Below are 14,904 nucleotides of genomic sequence, written 5' to 3'. Positions count from 1 at the left end.
TAGTTTCAAGTTTCTTTATATTCTTTATGTGCTAAAATCAGTCATTATTAGAGACATTTTATATCTAAAATATAATATTTTTCTGTGAGATTATAAAAAATTTAGGAAAACCTGATCTGTGACGATTATATAAAAATCACTAATTTCGATTTTCAGATTTTCAAGAGAACTATTACAATATATTTAATTATGCACACAAACAAGATTCATTTAGACACATGCAACCCTAGACTACCCGGTGTAATCAGTTTAAGCTTAGGTTTTTAAATTAAAACTATATTTATATGGCTACATTATCTAGATTGGTTTTCAAATTTACGTAGTGTACTAATTACTACACATATGCTCCATGCATAATGCTACGTAAAAATGATCTCCATAGAGTACGTTTTTAGAAATAATTCAGTAATTTAAAAATAAATATTCCAACGTTTAATCCAATATTCCTTTTTTAACTTACTCGCTTTTATGCCAATGCTTTTAACTCGAGTAGGTTAACGGTGGGCCGGAATTCGATTAAAAGTTTCTGGAAGGTCTCCACTTTTATATACTGCCATTGTATATCGGTTAGTTAAAATTCATAGCTAATTGCGTTTGTTCGCATTTGTCCATTAAAATTTCCGACGACGAGTTTACACCTCGAAGCGCTTATTATTATATTAGTATTACGCTTCGATAATCTAATTGTGTTGGATTATTCGTATATCAAACATTGACACGTGTATATACAATATTAAATCAAAAGTTGATATTAGCTTCAATTTAGAATCAATTATTGTTGTAGTTATATATGTTAAATTTTACATAGTTAGATTATCTTCTATGAATATTTGATTGTATTAATGCTATATTGGTATTATAAAATCTTTTGTATGAAAGCGACATTCTAGCATTTATTAGGCTTTATTTGCTTCCATTTATCTTTTATATTTGACGAAGCGTACTATGTCATCGTCTCCAATCAATTTATCAAATTCATGGTTCGTTTAGTGCGCCACGTCGTTTCTTTCGGCCTTATATTTTAAGGGTATCGTTCCTTCAAATGTTAAAGGTTTCCCATTTCCTTCTGTCAATATCCACGTCTTATTTGCATACGTTAGAACGATCATATAATCGAGATGTATGGTTATACTTATCAAATGTTGATATAACGGACCTTATACATTTTTTCACTTTATTAATAAATTCGTTAGAGTACACCACAGAGACAAAATTACTTTTTAGCTCGTAAATTTGTTGAGGTTCTAGTAAGTACCTTGTATACGTTAACCAGGCTTTTGAAACAGCTGTTTGGCGCTGCAAGAGATTGCTTCGTTATTTTTTAAACTCCTATCTTGATATTCACGGTTCCGGGTGAGAGTTTTCCAAGCGGATTTTCCGCATGTTTTTTTTTTACAAAACATCAAGGTACTACACAAAGCAGTCGGATATCTCCCTGAGGCGCTTTGAGAAACTGGCAAAACTTTATCGTGGCTGATGGTGTGTAAATTTATGAAGAATCTATCGACCGTGCTTTGTTATATATAATATATATATATATCACACGATTATATATGGTATTTTATAGATATTTGCTAGTGTGTAATTTCGGAACTTTAGATGCAGAGGATCGGCAAAAGCGATACCGTAGTTTCAGTTTTCAACTCTTTAATCGACTCACAGTTGATTACCTCGGGAGGATTATGCCACTTTGTTCGACTCGAAGACGTTTTACCCTCGTCACACTTTTTTTTTACTACTCTCGCGCCACCCTCGGGGGCTACTTGGTCATGGATTGCTACACGATTTTTCGCTTTGGCTACGTTATTCTTGAGAGGCCGACTCGATTGGTTTCGAATGTACTTTACAGTTTTGTGGCAAATTGGAGGGGTTTGTCGATTTAACAGGTCAATTTATGCAATTCGGGCGCAATCTATACGTGTTATTGGCGAAATTGTGCGAACAAAATGCGCAAATCAATATAGTTGTATTACTACGCAGTAGTATATAGTAGATGTTGTGACGCTTTCGATTTTAAGAACGCATTTTTGAAATAGTTCTGTCCTACGGTGTTATCATTGAGGCTGACTAAATGAAAAATAATATAATATTGGAAACTTTGCAGGAGCTTATTAATAAAGAAAATAATGGAACGTTTAGTGCTTCTTCCATTATATTGGATCAAGTTTTAAACATCCTTTCGTAGCTCGAAAAAATCGCAAACCGTTAATGGAACTCCACAAAACTTGGTTGTAACATTTGAATTTTCGAATACCGAACACAGATGCTGATGTAGGGTGGCCATTTTCCTTGCTTGCATATTCGAATATGTTCATGCCTTGCAGTATAACTACAAATTGAACTTTCTAAATCGTTAATGTGTGGTTTTTAAGTGGGTAGACGCATTGTCTATTGCAAACTAACGCACAACAGGGTAGTTTTTATGCTGCCTAATAAATAGGTAATAGCCTGACGTACCAACAGTGAGATGAAATCTCTAATAATTATGGTATCTGTTGCAATTGTAATATTGAGTATTCTCTTATTCATTGGCGGTTCGTTCATAGAGCGCCTCCTAGTATAAATTGAATATTCCTGTTTTATATATTTTTCTGTACGTAACTTATTTTTTTTAGTACATATTTTAGTTTTATTAACTCTGAGTAGTGACTTAATCTATACAAATTTATTAATTTATTACTACACCCCTGGGAGTGAGTTAATTTGACGTATTTTTTCATAAATATTTCTAGTCTTATTTATTTATTATTATTTTATATTGCATTTATTGTTAATTATAGCAAACGTTTTATTGCTTTTATTTATTTTACTACTTTTTTTATTATGACGTTTTAATAATATAATTTAATTTCATTAATTTATTTTACACATTTTTTATAAAATTAATTACAAATATTTATTGTTATGTTTATTTATTTCGTACTCTAATTTATTGGAAGTATTTGTATAAAAATCATTTACATAAAATTAAATTAAAAAAAATATTATAGAAATATAATGTTTTTTTATTTATTTTTTCTTTGACGCGCATGTACGGTGATAGCGCTCAAAGGGTTAATAATAGCTTTGTTCCTTCTCTTAACTTTTATTGCTGCAACTCCTTCACTATAAATTCTTACGGGTCGCCACTGCTCTTATTGTTATTAGCCCTATTGTCAAAACGCGTTACTATTTCCTTTTCCTAACTTCGAAATTAACTGCGCAGCTGGACCGCCTATACGTTATTCCAATATTTGTCAAACTATTCGTTCATATTTGCTGTGGAATATTTTCAAATATTTATTTTTTGAAATAAAAAATCCGCAAACAGCTAAAATATTAAATTACAACAACGCAGGCAGTCATTTTTCATTCGATGTACTTGTGTCCTTTTTTTGTTTTGCGAAATTTATCTTCTTATCTTTGTTATTTATAACTATCATAACCATAACAATTAATAGCCGACAAATATAATGTAAAAAAAATACTTTGTAATTGCAGAATTTTCTAAAATTACTCATCATTCCTAGTTATTATTGTGCTGTTATGGATTTTCTCATTTTTTTTATAATTACGAATTATATTCTATTTTTATTAAATAATTTATTATGGCAATATTTTTTGAGCATACCGAGCTGTTGTATTTTTGGTAGTAGATATAAATGAAATTAAGCTTCGTAATGATTTAAAGTTTGCAAAATGATTTGTTTTTAAAATTAAAAATAAATAGTATTGGTAGAGTTTTATATTATTATAAATTTATTAGCTTCCTTATATTTTCGTATGATATGAAATTGGCAATCAATTGGCTCCTATAATATTTTTTCAGGAGCCAAGATAATTTTATATAAGTGGTTTCTACGAACACTAATTGAAAAAGGGTGTGGTTCGATTTACTGGACCATCCACCTAATCCAGATTTGGGTTAAATACATCGATCTAGAATCGAGAACATAACCTGTATAATATTATATTGAGATCCGTCATAAAGTTCCTCGTGTAACAAATAAAAAATTAGGAGAACATTATCATTCCATGGCGATGTTATATAAGAGCTGCGGATTCTTTAACTATGGATAAAATATTATCGTAATAATAATATTAAAAAAGTGGAGAAATTTACCCGAGATGAAACAATTTACAACGATCATCAGGGTATTCAATTCTATCATATTAATATATTTTCATATAATAATAGTCCCGTAAATACGACGAATTGAAACCTTAGATATATCTACATGCTTCCAAAATAACATCTTCTCAGAAACATCCTTCAAAAAGGCCTTGTATTTGCTCGAATTGATTATGCGAAGCCCACTAATTGTCTTCGAAGGTTTTTACGTATATTGTATTATTTATACACGCACACGTTTACGAGTAATTATTATTATTAAAAGCTTACGTTCTTATTTTAGATTTAATAAATATTTATTGATAATTATGAACGTATGTGTATGTGCTCCGAGCAAATTCCACCCTCGATCCTAATTGAATGTGAGAAATGTGTATTATACACACGTCCCGCCCATATTTACGACATCCAATTCCGAACGCCGTTCGTATATTGCCTCGGCGAACCGTAAACGAATGATAGACACGTCGAATGAGAGGTTATGGCGTGAATTACTATATCGGTGGATATTTATGATGTCGTGGGTATACGTGGAAAACGCTTATAACGCGGGAGATTAGCGGTTTTTCAAGCGGCTCAAAAATAAAACAATCCAACGAATTAATATTGAAATGAGATTATAACTGTCTTAGTATTTATCTATTCATTTTAAATTGACTTTACTGTAGTTTCATATTTTTTTATTTTTAAAAATAAATATATATTATATTGTGAAAATTGTTGAGGTAAGACACACATGATGTATTATAACAGGCAGGTAAGGTCGTAAAGGAATTTTCCGGTGGTTGGTGATGAGATTAAACCCCATGACATTGTAACCGTCGGACCTTAGCCTTCGTGAACTTGAATAATGGCTTTAGTGCCTTATCCCTAGCTTCACTATTTACTACCTCAAATTAATTTTCTAGCAGTATATTCCACAAATTAGTATAATATAAAGCTGATATATCTCACCAAAATATACATATGTAAGGTTTGCCAGAAGTGATTAATGAAACATACAGTTATAAATATAGCTCAGTTCTATTTTTGTTAAATTGTGATGAAAAATATACAATTTTTAGAAGGCAGTGAAGAAAATTGATTACTTATATTATTTATCGAGTGTCAATTCAGCTTACAATTTAACCCTTAATCGGATAAGGTTAAACCTACTTACATATTAAACCTATTAAACTTCGATAATTGAACTATCTTCCTTTATGTAATACGATTTAAGATAAATTATTCTACGGCTTTTATGTTCGGCAAAACAAATTCGCGACACAAAAGGATCGGATGTATCAATAGTAGCGATTCTGAAGTCACATAAATCGAGACTTTTGTTTGCTTATTGGCAGGGCCGGCCCTAGGTTATTTGGCGCCCCAGGCAAAAACTAAATTTGCGCCCCCCCTATTAATACTTGATGAGCGCAAAAATATAATTCAAATTAAATAAATAATATATTATATTTGACAACATGCTCTTTTTTACGATTGTGGGTATTTAAGAATTTATAATTTATTTTTTGTTGTGATTTTTTACGTGTGAAATAATTTAAAGAGTACACAGTAGTGTATAAAAACTAATATCAGATTATATTCCTTAACAATATTGTTTGATAATTTCAAGTGAATATTGCGCCTTTATTTGGTATTACGGCGCCCCACAAAATCTAGCGCCCCAGGCGATTGCCTGTACTGCCTGCCCCTCGGGCCGGCCCTGCTTATTGGTAAAATCACAGAGAAAATTTTTTCTGTGCAATATTTGTATGTACATAGATAGTATTTGTTTAAAAGCATATATATATATATATATAATATATACTATATTCAGGGCTTTTTTTTAACAAAAATGTGCCGGTACACACTTCTTGTCAAGCGTTTTATTAAAAAAAATATCATTTATATTATAATAGATTTAAAGGAGCCACGAAGTGCTTAAAAAATTAACAAAATTTATATGAGAGATTTATTTATTTCAAAATTTATTGATATGAGTGTATTCAAACCGAATTTTGGTCAACGCTCGGCAACGGCACGATTTTATTGCTTTTGACGTGGATTTTTGCGCTCTCCTATTGGTCAAAACTAGGTTTAGATTTTCTTCATTTGATTCTTACTCATTTAAAATCGTAATATTGTTAAAAAAAGTCTTCTTATCTTTCCATATTTTGTATCCATACTTTACATGGCTTCTTATCATACCAATATTTCAATATTTTCTGTCGTCGTTTCTGTTATTGTTTTGGTCCCTTTTTAGTGGATTGAGAAGTAACCGAAATTTTCTTTCATTTTTAAACTTGGGGTTAAACTTTTACACTTAAAATACGTAAAATGAACATAATGACGTCATATTTACGTAAAAATAAAGAAATGAAATGTTACGCAGACTGTCAATATTTTTTAAACTTAAAAAATATTGTAAAAAAGGGTGCCGGAACGCCGTTCCATCGCGTTACATGATAAGAAAGCCCTGTTATTAATTTCTGTTTTTGACCATCGTGGCGCATTGGGGTAACCTGTTAGGCCACGATGGTCTTAATTTAATCTAAAAAATAAAAATAAAATAAAAAAGGCATATTTTTTTGTTATATTTATTAATCAATATAATAACAATAAAAACGCAACTTAAATTATACGTAAAAAACAGCAATTGTAAAATTATATTAAACAATTAAGGATACATATTTTATTTTTGTGGAACAAGATAACTTTTTAGAAAAACCAAGACATTTAGGGACGAATGAGATGTGTATTTCTCAATTTTCGTAGTGAATATTCCTGCCGTTAAGAACACTCGCTCGCTTTCCGTTGATGTTGACTTAATTGTGAGCAGAGATTTATATTAAATATTTAAATGTCTCCTGTTGGGTGAAAAATTTCGTCGACTACATTTATTATTTTCACCGGAGAAATATTATGGTGTTTATAAGTTATTCGTTTAATTCTTCTTTGATTGTCAACGCCATATTAATAAAATAGTCATTGGTATTTCTCGATTAACTATTTAAGTATCCGATTCCGAACTATCTAAATAAGAAGACATAAGTCGTTCTAATAAATCTTCCCCATTATTAATATATATTTTTGGGAGCAACTTCGGAAATAGTTTTCATTGGCAACATCATAGTTGTGCTTTTGTAAAAATGTATTAAACTTATTTCTTCTCAGAAATATTGAGTTCCCGAGAAACGAGACCTCCGTCTAATCCGTTGGAACCTCATCAAATGCTAGTTATGATTAAGGTGACCAGACGTTCTCCTTTGCTAAAAAAAATTCTCTGCTCTATCTCTAGCTTTTCTTTATCTGTTACATACAAATAAAAATTTCAACCCTTGTAGAGAGCACAGCTTCTAGACTCACCCCCCCTAGGGCACTCATAAATTAGACGTCAAGACTGTGGAGCTTATCGCCTCGAGATGGCAATCCATTTCCGAAATAAATTACGAAAGATTGTACGACTTTAGAATGCATGTATAAATACAATAGAAACTTTATTTATGTTTTGGAATGATACGTAAATTAAAAAAAATGTTATGATCTTTCGTGCTTGTGAGCAATGTATTCTATGATGTCATGTCACATTGACAAAATGCCGCAAAACATGTATGGGCATTTGATAAAGTTGTGCGACGCTCGACGCTGCCCTTTGGGGATTTTTGACATGCGTTTCAAGTTTTAACGTCAATTCCAGACCCCGGGGATCGAAACCAATTCGAATGGGTCGCAATTCCGGATAGGGATAGATATGGATTATATCAAAGCAAAGTTAACTGAATTAATGAATTTTGCGCTGTGATGGAAATTGGACCGTTCGCTTCCGTCATGAGAATAAAATTAATTCAATATAGGTTTGAGAGTGATAAATCCGAACAGCTTTAGCGCCTTAGATTGTAATTAACATTTGGAAGCTATATTTTTATATTATGATATTGTAAAAGGGTGTTTTTTTAGAGGTTTGTTTTTCGAATTGGCAACACTTTCCAGCGACAGCTGATTTGTGCTCAGTTTGGTTTGCCATTTCACCATACATAGACTTACTCCAAATGCCAAAAAATGTTATTCAGCGATGAGGCTTATTTTTGGTTGAATGACTACGTCAAGAAGCAAAATTGCAGCATTTGGAGTGAAAAAATCCACAAGACATTATAAAGACTCCATTACATCCATAAAAAGTCACTGTATGGGGTGCTTTATGGGCTGGTGGAATCATCGGTTCATATTTCTTCAAAAATCAATTTATTGTAGGAAACATTCGATGAGCACATAATTTCGCGTAATGAACCCGTGAACTGGCCTCCAAGATCTTGTGATTCAACACCTTTGGATTATTTATTTGGACAACTTGGAAGTCAACATTCACCGCGTTATTTCTGATATAAAATTGAACTCCCAAATTGCGCTTTATTCGACCCAGTCGCGGTGCCCATATGCCCGAAATTATATTTAAACACTAATGGCATAAACTTATCTTTTCAATAAAGTCAATATCATGGCCATTACGATAGCAAAAGGAAGCAATGCTTTTGAAGTAAGAAAATGCACGTCAACACAGAAAAGGTTATGTTAAAAGAATGGTTCAAAGAGCTTACAAATAGCAACAAAATTGGGTTTAAGATTACAATGCCTTCTTATAAAGGTGTCACAATAAGAGCGCCTTTTATTATTTTAATTTAACACATTATTTATTCGAAAAATGATAATATATTTATTTCGTTGTAAAGTACAAATGTTCCGATTACGTATTGTATGAAATGTCAGACAAATGCGCATTACGGCTTTTCTTGCAAACTATTGCTCTTTTGAAGAAATTTAAGATAACATCGTTGCATAATTGAGGTGTTATTGTGGCAATAACACGCTTGAATTCCGCCTTAAGCTAATTGTTTGTGGCTTATTGACATACACATATATGTATGACTTCAAAAATCCCAAAGAAAAAAGTCGCATAGTGTTAAATCACACGATCTTGGTGGCAAATTCTGATCCCCATTTCTCGAAATTACACGATCAAGAAATTTTCATTCACTTGCTGATGTTCAATCAAACAATTAACAAATTTTCTTCTTTAAAATGGTCTGTTGGTTTGAGTTATTGAGTCAATTGGTGCTTCTTGAATTGAACTCTTGAGAACGATGACGAATTTATATTTTTAGGTTTTCAATTTTTGAATGGCTTACTTGGTAAAAATATGGTGCGAAATTGAATAAAAAACGTTAATAGGCAATATGGATTTTTAATTAAATGTTTTTATTTTATTAAAGATGGATGATTGTGTGTTTTAAATAAATTAAATATCAAATACATATATAAATATATTCATTTTTATTTTATTTTTAATTTCAGAGTTTACTTGGAGAATTCAACAAGGAGCAGGAAGCTTTCATCCGCGGTCAAAGTGGTAAGGGTGGTCCAGCTGAGTTGCCTTGGATCGGCAGAGCCGATGAAGCGGCTCTCAAGGAAGAGTGCCTCTCTCTATCTACCGTTAGTCACACGATCAAAATTTAAGTATTGTTTTATTTAATTGATTTTGAGAATATCAACGTTTGATTACAGGACAGGCGGAACTTTGTACGCGCTCCTCCCGCCGGCGTCGAATACAACTTTGATTATGACGTGTCATATCCCATAGCGGTCGCTATCATGGCTGAAGACCCTAATCTAGAAAAAATGCGATTCGATCTGGTTCCAAAAGTGTAAGTGTAGTTTGGTCAATTGCTAGTTAGCTAACGTTTAGTATGATAAAAATGTTCAACGATATTTTTACAGCATAACGGAAGAAAACTTTTGGCGAAACTATTTTTACCGTGTTTCACTCATATGCCAGGCTAGCGAAGCCTCTGACGCCAACAACGAGAGCCAACCAGGATCTCGTCTCGCTAGCGTGGATGAACCTCTAGGTAATGCACGTGAACAATAGAAATTAGTATATTAACCGAACACTGCTGTTCGCTTTGACACACAGATACGCTACTGTAATGTAAGAAAAGTTCTTGGAATCTTGGGGAAATATTTTTATTTTTAATATAGGGAATTATTCAATCCGATCCAATATTTTTTAGGTGATGAGGAGATGGAAATCCTTAAGGGCTGAATCAATTGAATATAGCGATTGAAAGTAAAGTTCATAGGTTTATTGATCAGCAATCTTAGATGGAAGTGCCGATGCATTGCTATGATAGAACATATTTACTTATCGTTTAAAAGAAGGATTTTTTAAATCATATATTAACATTTTAAACTCAATGTGTTTCGTCTATTTTGACTGTTATTTTTTTCATTTCTCGCTCTTATCTTTTATTTTAGTTTAAAAATCACGTGGAATATGTATGTCTAAACACTCCTTGGTCACAGTTCATTTTATTATAGTGAAAGCAAAAGCCATGACTTAACATGCCCATTTCTTTGATTAGGAAATGATTCATTGGTATAATTAATATTTTTTTACAATTCCTCCTCAAGAAATATTTTGCTGTAAATATAGATGAACGTTTGTAACGCAATAACGTTTATGTTGATTATAGCGATCCCGAGAACTTTCCTTATATACTTAATATAAATAAAATTGAAATGTTTGCAATCAAAATTAAACAATATGTGATAGATGCACAAATGGTGCCACTTTATTTTAAAATTTTATGTTAAAGTGACTCTTTTAATTTTGATTGTTTCATATATTTTTGCATGAGACGTGCATGATCTTATTTAAATTGTATTATTTTTATGTAAAGCTGGACACTGATATTAAGTTAAAGATTTTCTAAATCTTTAAATTAATTATTTTAATTTTCAAAATGTATGCTTAGGTGTAGTTTTAATGTTTTTATTTGTTCATTGCAATTTTATTTTATTTTATAATTTTTTGCATCTCATCCGTCGCTGCCAAAACTTCATCTTCAAAAAAGCAGCAATCACTGAACCTCCGCGTAAAAAATTAGACGATAATTCGGCAGTAAAGGCTACGGTCGAACCTGATAACAGAATACAACCGAGCGATGTCGAGAAAAAAGTAAAATCGCTCACGATTGACGATGTTCATAAAGATGGTGAGGTTGTTTGATTTATGCGTAATATTTTATAAATAAAAAAATATGTTGTTTGACAAAATTTCAATGATACCTGAATTTTGGTGAAACTATGAGGTTAAATCGAAAATCATTTTTTTCCATCTACAATCGGATACTCCGATAAGCACTTATTTGCATGGTATCATCACATCACAAAGCTATGCTTTATTTTAGTAATATTGTTATTATTATTTTACATACAATGTTTAATATACCTACACTTCATTGTTATACGAAAAAAAACATACATGTATTTTTGTGCCTTTTTCTATATATCTATGTAAAGCGAAAAAATTTGAGATGGACTTATTTAGTATATTTATTAAATTAATATAAAAATGCTATTAAATTTTTGTCTCTGAGAGGGTCGCATAAATGAAAGAAAGTAGTTTAAGCACTGGTAGGTAAGCACGTTATCTTCTTTCGTTTATGCCATCGATAAAACTCACGTTCCATCATCGTCGTTGACAATAGGGAATATAATTATTTGTTATTTTGTAATTTTAATTATAAGTTGTCTGTGAGATGAATTCTGCATTGTTTTTAATGATATTCAAGAATTAAATTCCTATCATAAAAATAAGTCCTTTCCCTCGATTAATGCATTCTCTGATTGCCTAAATTGTCTTTTATTGTCGTTGTTAATGTAGTTCTGAGAATTATTTTAATAAAGATCACTGCAATTGACTTATAAAAAAACAAGTTCAAATCTCGTATAATACATGCAGTACACTCGTCAAGTTTTTGTTGCGTTACTTGAAACTTTATTGTTTTAATTAAGTGGCGTTTTATCAGTCCATTCGGACTAATTTTTTTGTGATGAGAATGAAAGTTAACATGAAATCCATACAAATAATATATAGGTAATTCATGAACTATCCAATTAGATAAAGTTTAAAAACAGTAATTTAGCTGTTGTCTTTTTGTCAGGAATGTCAAAAATAAGCTTATTAAAGTATCATTTTTTATTTCAAAAAATGAATTAGCAATTTTCTTGTTGCACTGCTTGGGGTAATAAATAATCAGATTATCTTAAAAATATGTTTAATGTTATCGTTTAATTCAATTATTGCTTATGAAAATATTTATTACAAAATGTGGTTAAAATAAGTCCATGTCAAACTATTCAAGCATTTTTTTAGAAAAAAAAAAACTCAAGTTTTTATAGTTAAATTGAAGTTAATTATAAAATATATTAAAAATGCATGTAATGATCAGAGATCCGTACTTAATCGAGTTTGTATTAATATGCATTCTAAAGATTAGATACTATGTTATCTATTTATTGTTTCAGCTTAGTTCTAAGCACACATATCTAAATCATTTTATTGTTAATTATTCCCTCTGAATGTTTTTTTTTAAATCTGATTATATTAAAATCATATTTTTTGACAATAAACTGAGATGAGATTGTGAATTCAAGGTGACACCTTAGGAAACTATTTAGTGTTTTAGTTTTCTGTTGCCTTCTACTTTTTTTATTTGATCCAATAGTAAATTTCAGTGGTTAAACATTCACATTTGTGTAAATGTTACACGAAATAATCACTGTAAAGCAATATAATGACTAAATAAGGTGATTAGTGTTGTAGTCTTAGAACTTGGCTGACGATTCCTGTGTTGATACAGTAACTCCTTAAAATGTATACTTTTTTGTTTTGTTGAACATGATGATAATGACTGTTTATTTTTTTGGTGCCGCTCTCTCTGGGGTCGCAGCTTAAGCTGGTGGTGGAGTTACGTTACCAGTTTGCACTGATGACACTTAGCATTTCCTTAAATTGAATTGCCCCGCGTGAACATATACATATGCACGTCTATGGGTACATATACACGTGCATATGTATACGTACACAAAATATGTAAACAATAATAAATATAGTCAATATTAAAATCGTGATTTTCTGTAACAATTGAAGTTTGAGAGGATGCCTAAAATATAATTGTTCGGAGTTGTTAATCAAAGATATTTTATGATCTATTTTGAACGACATTCGCTTTTATGGTTTTATAATATATGATGATATTATATAATAAGTAGTTGTTTAAAAAAAACGGTTATTTTGTAAATACGGCAGGAATTTAACTACAGTTGATAGCGTTTCATTTCGATTTTAATATATATTTTTTATCATTTGTAAATATATATATACTGTGTATCAAATGTTTATGTCGCAATTTGCTATATCCCGAAAATATATATGTATACTTCGGTGTTATTTAGTTTGTAAATCTGATTTGTTCTTCATCAATTGTAGTTAAATTTTATCAGATAGAGGATGCGCAATAATCGCCAGAATTTTTTGATGATAACTATCATTACACTTTTTGAATGTTGCAAAAAAAAATTGTTTTCTCTTGGTGAATGTTTAAATAATGTATGGAACATTAGTTCCGTTTATCAAGTTGCTTATGTGTACGTATACTGTTCAATAATATATACATATATATGAAAAAAAATGTTAATTAATGTATTGTGTTCAAGATTTATGAATAGTTAAAGAGATTGTGTTTTAAATGTTGTATATTCGGTGAACACACGATATAATCCATTTGCAGTTTTGATGATGTACTTTATTTTTTCCTATATTTATTACGTTGTTTTTACATTATTATATCACTATAAATGTAATGAACGTTATTGTTATAATAAACTTTAGATTTATATTATATATATATGTATAGATAATTGCATTTTAAAATTATATATATACTATATATATGAAAAAATCACCAAAATTAGAGTATCATTGTAATTTGACAATACAATAAAACGGGAAGAAATATGATTAAGAGGAAAAAAGTAAGTTATCGAACGTCAGTGTGATGATATGAATCTTTTTTTATTATGAGCAACTGCTTATATTTGCATTGATTTTTGCTTATAAAGCTTATTTAAAAATACATTTTTAATTAATTAAAAATCCAAGAATGCTCTACAATGTAGATTTGGTTTTATTATGTAACATATTTCTTCTTCTCTTTTTTTATTTTACTAAATATGTTTATATTTATATATATTATATATATAAATTCGCCTAACTTTTGTTGTTAAATTCTATCGTTACTTTGCTGACGGATAGCGAAAAACTCTGAAGAGGAATGGGAGACAGAGCTCGAGGCAGAATTAAAAGATTATGAAGCTGTTGTATGTGACAGAAATGCCGACGATAAGCATTGGGAGAAAGAGTGTCAAGATTTGCTGGGAGAAGAAGATGAAGATTTAAAATAACTTATATTTAGTAATCCTTTCTACCCCCACTATATCGTTAACTAATCCAAAGATGATTCGTGTAATATGTGTGATTGGCCGAATGATATTTTCTGATTTTTTAAAATAATTGCATAAAGTGGTCATTTTTAATCGGAAGGTATTATTTGGTTTTTGAATATAAAAATACAAACATATGTCGAAATCGCACAATTTTCAATGTGAAAATAATCCTTGAACTATTTATTTATTATAGGGTGAATTTTTGATTGATATAAGTTTTGTGTTTTTATTTTATTTTTGCAGCAGCTCAACTGTCGTATTTTTAAAAAATGTTCCTTATCGTTTAATAAAATAAATTAAATTAAAAATATAAAAATCTGTTGTAGAGCAATATATTTATATGCATATAAGTAGTGCTAGGCAGTTTTTATCATTAACGATATTTGTTAATAAATATTATTTGATAGTTGTAAAATTGCGAAGAGTATATTTTCATTATTATACAGTTATCGCCATTTGAATAAATAAAA

At 30.3% G+C, this 14,904-nt stretch overlaps 1 protein-coding gene across 9 annotated transcripts in view; it reads left to right on the top strand.

Annotated features, from left to right (window-relative positions):
- The window catches only part of Sap47 (Synapse-associated protein 47kD), a 53,506-nt gene extending 38,602 nt beyond the window's left edge, over positions 1-14,904 (top strand). For 2 of the 9 annotated variants that reach the window (XM_088191747.1, XM_088191748.1), the window contains exons 5-9: positions 9,440-9,577; positions 9,650-9,789; positions 9,863-9,993; positions 11,002-11,139; positions 14,244-14,904. In XM_088191747.1, coding sequence (XP_088047873.1) covers positions 9,440-9,577; positions 9,650-9,789; positions 9,863-9,993; positions 11,002-11,139; positions 14,244-14,392 — 696 coding nt within the window. In that variant the 3' untranslated portion in view covers positions 14,393-14,904. Of the gene's footprint in view, positions 1-9,439; positions 9,578-9,649; positions 9,790-9,862; positions 9,994-10,998; positions 11,140-12,879; positions 13,833-14,243 lie in introns of those variants that run through there. The other 7 variants (XM_088191746.1, XM_088191745.1, XM_088191751.1 and 4 more) reach the window with 5 other exon arrangements.

The sequence above is a fragment of the Plectrocnemia conspersa genome, unplaced genomic scaffold (genome assembly GCF_051122295.1).
Source record: "Plectrocnemia conspersa isolate PC_06_02 unplaced genomic scaffold, ASM5112229v1 ptg000009l, whole genome shotgun sequence".
In the NCBI taxonomy this organism is placed as follows: Eukaryota; Metazoa; Arthropoda; class Insecta; order Trichoptera; family Polycentropodidae; genus Plectrocnemia; species Plectrocnemia conspersa.
Note: the sequence above shows the minus strand (reverse complement) of the source record. Positions and strands in the feature narration are given on the sequence as shown.